At 53.0% G+C, this 9369-nt stretch overlaps 1 protein-coding gene across 3 annotated transcripts in view; it reads right to left on the minus strand.

Annotated features, from left to right (window-relative positions):
• DNAAF9 (dynein axonemal assembly factor 9) overlaps window positions 1-8849 on the minus strand; it is a 109711-nt gene extending 100862 nt beyond the window's left edge. For 2 of the 3 annotated variants that reach the window (XM_075572652.1, XM_075572651.1), the window contains exon 1: window positions 8559-8849. In XM_075572652.1, the coding sequence (XP_075428767.1) occupies window positions 8559-8635 (77 nt within the window). In that variant the 5' untranslated portion in view covers window positions 8636-8849. The remainder of the gene's footprint in view (window positions 1-8558) is intronic. The other variant, XM_075572653.1, reaches the window with a different exon arrangement.
• Window positions 8850-9369: the final 520 nt, after the last annotated feature.

A 9369-nucleotide genomic window follows, 5' to 3' on the forward strand; every position in this document is an offset into this window, starting at 1 on the left:
CCGCCCGCCCCCGCACACCTCTCATTGGCCTGAGGTGGAGTGACAGGCCAAAGGTCACTCTCTCTCTCTCTCTCTCTCTCCCCCCACCCCCAAGCTCACACACCGGCGCCGCTACAGTCAGCGGGGGAGCGGCGCGAGCACTCGGGACACAGCGGGGGAGCGGCCACAACACGCGGCCTCCCGCCTCACATCCACGTGGGAGCGGCCGGACGGGTGAGTGATCGAGCAGGCGGACGGGTACTGCGGTTGCCATGCCTGCCTCACAGCCCCCACGCCGCTGTCCCCCTCCCAACAGCTGCGGCTGCCACGGCCGCCTCACCGTGCCTCACAGCCCCCACGCCGCCGTCCTCCCCCTCCCAACAACTGCGGTTGCCACGCCCGCCTCACAGCCCCACGCCGCTGTCCTCCCCCCTCCCTACTGCCACGGCTGCCTCACCGTGCCTCACAGGCCCCGCGCTGCTGTCCTTCCCCCTCCCTACAGCTGCGGCTGCCACGGCTGCCTCACCGTGCCTCACAGGCCCCGCGCTGCTGTCCTTCCCCCTCCCTACAGCTGCGGCTGCCACGGCCACCTCACCATGCCTCACAGGCCCCGCGCTGCTGTCCTCCCCCCCCCCAACAGCTGCGGCTGCCACAGCTGCCTCACCATGCCTCACAGGCCCCGCGCTGCTGTCCTCCCCACCCCCCCCAACAGCTGCGGCTGCCACGGCCGCCTCAACGTGCCTCACAGGCCCCGCGCTGCTATCCTCCCCAACAGCTGCGGCTGCCACGGCCGCCTCACCGCGCCTCACACCTGCTGCCTCCGGGGATTGCATGAAGGGGTTGAGGCATGCAGGGGGGAAGAAGAGATGCAGGGGTGGGGGAAGAGATGCAGGGGGGGGGAAGATAACACGTCCAAACCAACCACCCACTCACCCACCCAGTCACCCACCCACCCAGTCACCCACCCACCCAGTCACTCACCCACCCACCCAGTCACTCAGTCACCCACCCAGTGTCACTCAGTCACCCACCCAGTCACCCAGTCACTCAGTCATCCACCCAGTCACCCGGTCACTCACCCACCCACCCAGTCACTCACCCACCCACCCAGTCACTCACCCACCAACCCAGTCACCCACCCACCCAGTCACCCACCCACCCAGTCACCCACCCACCCAGTCACTCAGTCCCCCACCCACCCACCCACTCAGTCCCCCACCCACCCACCCAGTCACTCAGTCACCCACCCAGTCACTCAGTCACCCACCCAGTCACTCAGTCACCCACCCACCCAGTCACTCAGTCACCCACCCACCCAGTCACCCACCCACCCAGTCACCCACCCACCCAGTCACTCAGTCACCCACCCACCCAGTCACCCACCCACCCAGTCACTCACCCACCCACCCAGTCACTCAGTCACCCACCCAGTCACTCAGTCACCCACCCACCCAGTTACTCAAGTCAGTCACCCACCCACTCAGTCAAGTCACTCAGTCACTCACCCACCCAGTCACTCAACTCACCCACCCAGTCACTCACCCACCCAGTCACTCAGTCACTCACCCACCCAGTCACTCAGTCACTCACCCAGTCACTCACCCACCCACCCACCCAGTCACTCAGTCACTCAGTCACTCACCCACCCAGTCACTCAGTCACTCACCCACCCACCCAGTCACTCACCCACCCACCCAGTCACTCAGTCACTCACCCACCCAGTCACTCACCCAGTCACTCAGTCACTCAAGTCACTCAGTCACCCAAGTCACTCAGTCACCCACCCACCCACTCACCCACCCACCCAGTCACTCACCCACCCAGTCACTCACCCACCCAGTCACTCACCCACCCAGTCACTCACCCACCCAGTCACTCACCCACCCAGTCACTCAGTCACCCACCCACCCAGTCACTCAGTCACTCACCCACCCAGTCACTCAGTCACTCACCCACCCACCCAGTCACTCACCCACCCACCCAGTCACTCACCCACCCACCCAGTCACTCAGTCACCCAAGTCACTCAGTCACCCAAGTCACTCAGTCACCCACCCACCCACCCAGTCACCCACCCAGTCACTCACTCAGTCCCTCAGTCAACCCACCCAGTCACTCACCCACCCACTGAGCTCTGAAGGGGGGGAATTGGACATGTTAGAGGGGGAGGGGGGGAACGGAGGTGTGAAGGGGGGAAGGGCCGGAGCTTTGAACGGGGGGGAGGAGGGAACCCAGCTATTAACACGGGGGCCACATTCATGTGCAGGGGGGCACCGATTGCTGTTAACGGGGGAGAAAGGGGAAGGGGGGGAGAGAGAGAGGGGGAGCGAAGAAAAAAAGAGAGGGAGGGGGAGCGGAGAGAGGGGGGAGTGGGAGAATTCAATGCCGGGCAACGCCGGGTATATCAGCTAGTATGCTATAAACCACCAAATATCTGTGAGATTGAGGCAGCTAAAATACTTTTGCAAATGGAGAAGGCATCAAAACTGGGTCATGTTTGCATAATGGGGGATTTTAATTATCCAGACATAGACTGGGGCAATGAGATTAGCGTTACAACAAAAGGAAACAGGTTTTTGGGGGTGCTTAAAGACAATTATATGACCCAAATTATTGAGGAACCAACCAGGAGAGGGGCAGTTCTGGATTTGGTCATATCAAACAATGTAGAAGTAATAACAAATATTCAAGTCCTGGAACATTTGGGTAACAGTGATCATAACATGGTCTCATTTTAAATAAATTATCAAAAAACAGATTACTTGGGTTCAACAAAGACCTTAAACTTTAGAAAGCCAGATTTTAATAAACTGAGGTCTAATCTAGTAGTAATACAATGGGATGATGTTTTTGCAGGGAAAAATGTAGAAGATAAATGGGCGGCCTTTAAAACATTGTTAGAAAAGCACACTTATCAGTGTATACCCTTGGGTAATAAGTATACAAGAAATAAGTCAAAACCAATGTGGCTAAATAAACAGGTAGGGGAGGAAATGGACAGGAAGAGGAAGGCGTTTAGATTCTTTAAATCAGAAGGGACGGAGACATCGTATCAGAATTATAAGGAATGTAACAAAAATTGCAAAAGGGCAATCAAATTAGCAAAAATGGATAATGAAAAAAGGATTGCAATAGAAAGTAAGGTCAACCCTAAAAAGTTATTTAAGTACCTTAATAACAAAAAAATGAGAAAAGAAAATATAGGACCCTTTCAGTGTGAGATGGGTAGGCAGATTATTGAAGATAAGGAAAAAGCAGAGGTATTAAACAAATTCTTTGCCTCTGTGTTTACCAGGGAAGAATCAAGTTCAATAGTAGCGCCACAGGAGGAAGCCACAACCTCCATATTAATGAACAATTGGTTAACTGAGGAAGAAGTTCATAAGCTACTTGAAAAAATTAAAGTAAATAAGGCACCTGGCCCCGATGGCATACATCCAAGAGTTCTCAAGGCGTTAAGTTCAGTAATAGCAAAAACCATTATATTTAATATTCAAGGACTCCATTTCCACAGGCTCAGTACCACAAGATTGGCGTAAAGCAGATGTGGTGCCTATATTTAAAAAGGGAGCTAGATCACAACCGGGAAATTACAGACCTGTAAGCCTGACTTCAAAAGTAGGGAAACTACTTGAAGGTTTAATACGGGATAATATTCAGGAATACCTAATGGAAAACAAAATTATTAGTAATAGTCAGCATGGATTTATGAAGGATAGATCTTGCCAAACTAACCTTATTTGTTTCTTTGAGGAGGTAAGTAGGAATTTAGACCAGGGTAATGCAGTTGATGTGGTCTACTTAGATTTTCCAAAGGCTTTTGATACGGTTCCACACAAGAGGTTAGTGTACAAAATAAAGCAAATTGGGCTCTGTAAAAATATTTGCACCTGGATTGAAAACTGGTTGAAGGATAGACAACAGAGGGTTGTCATAAATGGAAATTATTTAGGTTGGGCTAAAGTTGTGAATGGAGTACCACAGGGATTGGTACTGGGACCCCTGCTTTTGAACTTGTTTATTAATGACCTTGAGGTTGGCACCGAGAGCAAAGTCTCCACCATTTGGTGATCACACTAAATTGTGTAAGGTAGTAGAATCAGAACAAGATATAATTTCTCTCCAGAAGGACTTGGAGAGACTGGAAACGTGGGCAGGTAAATGGCAGATGAGGTTTAATACAGATAAATGTAAGGTTATGCATTTGGGAAGCAAGAATAAACTGGCAACTTACACATTAAATTGGGATAAATGAGGGGAATCCTTGATGGAGAAGGATTTAGGAGTGCTTGTAGACAGCAGGTTTAGCAATAGTGCCCAATGTCATGCAGTAGCTGCAAAGGCAAACAAGATCTTATCTTGCATTAAACGGGCAATGATGGAAGGGAAGAAAACATAAGTATGCCCCTGTACAAAGCATTAGTACAATTTTGGGCACCACTCCTTTGAAAAGACATTCTGGAACTAGAGTGCAGAGAAGAGCCACCAAATTAATAAAGGGGATGGACAATCTAACTTATGAGGAGAGGCTAGCTAAATTAGATTTATTTACATTAGAAAAGAGGCGTCTAAGAGGGGATATGATAATGATATACAAATATATTCAGGGACAATACAAAGAGCTTTCAAATTAACTATTCATCCCACGGGCAGTACTAAGGACTCGGGGTCATCCCTTTAGGTCGGAGGAAAGGAGATTTCACCATCAACAAAGGAAAGGGTTCTTTACAGTAAGGGCAGCTAAAATGTGGAATTCATTACCCATGGAGACTGTGATGGCAGATACAATAGATTTGTTCAAAAAAAGGTAACATCTTTTAGAAAGGAAAGTTATACAGGGATATACCAAATAAGTAAACATGGGAAGGATGTTGATCCAGGGATTAATCCGATTGACAATTATTGGTGTCAGGAAGGAATTTATTTTCCTCCTTATGGGATATCATTGGATAATGTGTCACTGGGGTTTTTTGTTTGCCTTCCTCTAGATCAATAAGGAAGTATAGATATAGGATAAAGTATCTGTTGTCTAAATTTAGCATAGGTTGAACTTGATGGACGTACGTCTTTTTTCAACCTCATCTACTATGTAACTATGTAACATTACCAAATACCCGTTTCCCCAAGATCACACACAACTGACCATTAACCCTTGATGATTGTGCATTTAAAGCGATCTATTTGAGCACCCTGGGGATATCACGGAATTAACTTGACTAATGACAGGAACTAGTGCAGGGGTCCCCAATCTTATTCAACTGGGTAACAACAATAATATTGCATTTTAATCTCCCCTTTCGTATCAAGTGCACAAAGAAAAATGGCCAAATAAATCAGGGTCCCCTAAAATCCAACATAAAAGAATAAGAAACCCGCAGAGTGGAATATCTGCATTGGGTGCAGGATGCAGGAAATCCGACCTCCATCCTGTCACTACAGCTGTATCTCCCAGTGTGTGTGTGTGTGTGTCTCTCTTGTCACTCTCCCCCAGTGTGTCTCTCCCTCCTGTCACTCTCCCCCAGTGTGTGTCCCCCTCACCCAGTGTGTGTCTCCCTCCTGTCGCTCTTTCCCAGTGTGTCTCCCTCCTGTAACACTCCCCCAGTGTGTCACCCTCCTGTCACTCTACCCCAGTGTGTGTGTGTCCTGTCACACTCTCCCAGTGTGTGTGTGTGTCTCCCTCCTGTCACTCTCCCCCAGTGTGTGTGTGTGTGTGTCCCTACTGTCACTCTCCCCCATTGTGTGTGTGTGTGTGTGTGTCTCCCTCCTGTCACACTCTCCCAGTGTGTGTGTGTGTCTCCCTCCTGTCACTCTCCCCCAGTGTCTGTGTGTGTCCCTACTGTCACTCTCCCCCATTGTGTGTGTGTGTGTGTCTCCCACCTGTCACTCTCCCTCAGTGTGTGTCTCCCTCCTGTCACTCTCCCTCAGTGTGTGTGTCTCCCTCCTGTCACTCTCCCTCAGTGTGTGTCTCCCTCTTGTCACTCTCCCCCAGTGTGTGTGTGTGTCTCCCTCCTGTCACTCTCCCCCAGTGTGTGTGTGTGTCTCCCTCCTGTCACTCTCCCCCAGTGTGTGTGTGTGTGTGTGTCTCCCTCCTGTCACTCTCCCCCAGTGTGTGTGTGTGTCTCCCTCCTGTCACTCTCCCCCAGTGTGTGTGTGTGTCTCCCTCCTGTCACTCTCCCCCAGTGTGTGTGTGTGTTTCCCTCCTGTCACTCTCCCCCAGTGTGTGTGTGTCTCCCTCCTGTCACTCTCCCCCAGTGTGTGTGTGTGTCTCCCTCCTGTCACTCTCCCCCAGTGTGTGTGTGTGTGTGTCTCCCACCTGTCACTCTCCCTCAGTGTGTGTCTCCCTCCTGTCACTCTCCCTCAGTGTGTGTCTCCCTCTTGTCACTCTCCCCCAGTGTGTGTGTGTGTCTCCCTCCTGTCACTCTCCCCCAGTGTGTGTGTGTGTGTGTCTCCCTCCTGTCACTCTCCCCCAGTGTGTGTGTGTGTGTGTGTGTGTGTGTCTCCCTCCTGTCACTCTCCCCCAGTGTGTGTGTGTGTGTCTCCCTCCTGTCACTCTCCCCCAGTGTGTGTGTGTGTGTGTGTGTCTCCCTCTTGTCACTCTCCCCCAGTGTGTGTGTGTGTGTGTGTGTGTGTGTCTCCCTCCTGTCACTCTCCCCCAGTGTGTGTGTGTGTGTGTCTCCCTCCTGTCACTCTCCCCCAGTGTGTGTGTGTGTGTGTGTGTCTCCCTCCTGTCACTGTCCCCCAGTGTGTGTGTGTGTGTTTCCCTCCTGTCACTCTCCCCCAGTGTGTGTGTGTGTGTGTCTCCCTCCTGTCACTCTCCCCCAGTGTGTGTGTGTGTCTCCCTCCTGTCACTGTCCCCCATTGTGTGTGTGTGTGTGTCTCCCTCCTGTCACTCTCCCCCACTGTGTGTATCTCCCTCCTGTCACTCTCCCCCAGTGTGTGTGTCTCCCTCCTGTCACTCACCCCCCATTGTGTGTGTGTCTCCCTCCTGTCACTCACCCCCCATTGTGAGTGTGTCTCCCTCCTGTCACTCACCCCCCATTGTGTGTGTGTGTCTCCCTCCTGTCACTCACCCCCCATTGTGAGTGTGTGTGTGTCTCCCTCCTGTCTCTCCCCCATTTTGAGTGTGTGTCTCCCTCCTGTCACTCACCCCACATTGTGTGTGTATCTCCCTCCTGTCACTCTCCCCCCATTGTGTGTGTGTGTCTCCTTCCTGTCACTCTCCCCCCATTGTGTGTGTGTGTCCCCTTTCCTGTCACTCTCCCCCCATTGTGTGTGTGTGTCTCCCTCCTGTCACTCTCCCCCAGTGTGTGTGTGTCTCCCTCCTGTCACTCTCCCCCAGTGTGTGTCTCCCTCCTGTCACTCTCCCCCAGTGTGTGTGTGTGTCTCCCTCCTGTCACTCTCCCCCAGTGTGTGTGTGTGTGTGTCTCCCTCCTGTCACTCTCCCCCAGTGTGTGTGTGTGTCTCCCTCCTGTCACTCTCCCCCAGTGTGTGTGTCTCTCCCTCCTGTCACTCTCCCCCAGTGTTATTGTGTGTCTCCCTCCTGTCACTCTCCCCCAGTGTTATTGTGTGTGTGTCTCCCTCCTGTCACTCTCCCCCAGTGTTATTGTGTGTGTGTCTCCCTCCTGTCACTCTCCCCCAGTGTGTGTGTGTGTGTGTCTCCCTCCTGTCACTCTCCCCCAGTGTTATTGTGTGTCTCCCTCCTGTCACTCTCCCCCAGTGTTATTGTGTGTCTCCCTCCTGTCACTCTCCCCCAGTGTTATTGTGTGTCTCCCTCCTGTCACTCTCCCCCAGTGTTATTGTGTGTCTCCCTCCTGTCACTCTCCCCCAGTGTTATTGTGTGTCTGTCTCCCTCCTGTCACTCTCCCCCAGTGTTATTGTGTGTCTCCCTCCTGTCACTCTCCCCCAGTGTTATTGTGTGTCTCCCTCCTGTCACTCTCCCCCAGTGTTATTGTGTGTCTCCCTCCTGTCACTCTCCCCCAGTGTTATTGTGTGTCTCCCTCCTGTCACTCTCCCCCAGTGTTATTGTGTGTCTCCCTCCTGTCACTCTCCCCCAGTGTTATTGTGTCTCCCTCCTGTCACTCTCCCCCAGTGTTATTGTGTCTCCCTCCTGTCACTCTCACCCAGTGTTATTGTGTGTGTGTCTCCCTCCTGTCACTCTCCCCCAGTGTTATTGTGTGTGTGTCTCCCTCCTGTCACTCTCCCCCAGTGTTATTGTGTGTGTCTCCCTCCTGTCACTCTCCCCCAGTGTTATTGTGTGTCTCCCTCCTGTCACTCTCCCCCAGTGTTATTGTGTGTCTCCCTCCTGTCACTCTCCGTGTGTGTGTCTCCCTCCTGTCACTCTCCGTGTGTGTGTCTCCCTCCTGTCAGAGAGAGAGAGAGAGAGAGAGAGAGAGAGTGTGTGTGTGTGTGTGTGTGTGTGTGTGTGTGTGTGTGTGTGTGTGTGTCCCATCTTCCCCCCTATCCTCCCCGAGATAGCAGACAGTACCAGGCCACAGCCGGAGAATGAATGACACGACAGGCCGGAGAATGAATGACACGACAGGCCGGATCTCCCCTCACTGCCCTGCCCGGGGCCCTCACCTGACAGACGGGGAGAGGCTCTGGTATCTGTGCCCCCTCCGGGATGACAGAGGGCGGAAGAAAGCGATCCCCTCCATGTCTCCCTCTCGGGATTCTCTGGCTCTCCTGTTATCCTCGCGGTCTCCGCGCCCTTCTCTCCTCCTCAGAGACCGGCAGAGAACATGTCCGACCGCTTGTCCCGTTAAGATCGCTCGGTATCAACTGACTGTCCGCGCGCCTCCTCTTCCCCGCTGTCCGCGAGCCTCCTCTTCCCCGCTGTCCGCGCGCCTCCTCTTCCCCGCGCGCCTGGGCTGATGTCGCGTGCACAGTTTGTGCGCGCGGCCCCCTTTCAAAACCCCACAACGGTTTTCGCGACCGCAAACACAACACACACTACAGCGAGAGTCCCCAGCAACAGGACCGTACCATTCCACGGGGAGGGGGGGGGTGTAACGTTGATCCCCGGTTCAGAGCAAGTTGTCTTTGTTCATTTTGGTTACGTGTTACGCGATACCTAGATGTGAGAAACGATGCTGTGTGTTTTTGAAGGCTTTAGTAGAACGCTTGCTGGGTAGCGCCCCCCCCCCCGCCGGGAGATGGTACAATCCGCTCGCTCCCCAGCTCCCTGACATCAGTGTGTCACAGAGTGGCTGCGGCTCCGCTGCCGCTGACCTCGCTCATGCTTGGAGAGTGGTGATGTCACAAGCTCTCCAAGCATGAGCGATCGCTGTCCTGCAACATTTTTAGAGCAGGAGTGGGGGGCGTGGCTATTAGGAGAGGGGGCGTGTCATTGGCTGAATAGGGGCTCTGTGTGTGTGTATCTGTCCATTTT

This window comes from Ascaphus truei, chromosome 1, assembly GCF_040206685.1.
Source record: "Ascaphus truei isolate aAscTru1 chromosome 1, aAscTru1.hap1, whole genome shotgun sequence".
NCBI classification, from domain to species: domain Eukaryota; kingdom Metazoa; phylum Chordata; class Amphibia; order Anura; family Ascaphidae; genus Ascaphus; species Ascaphus truei.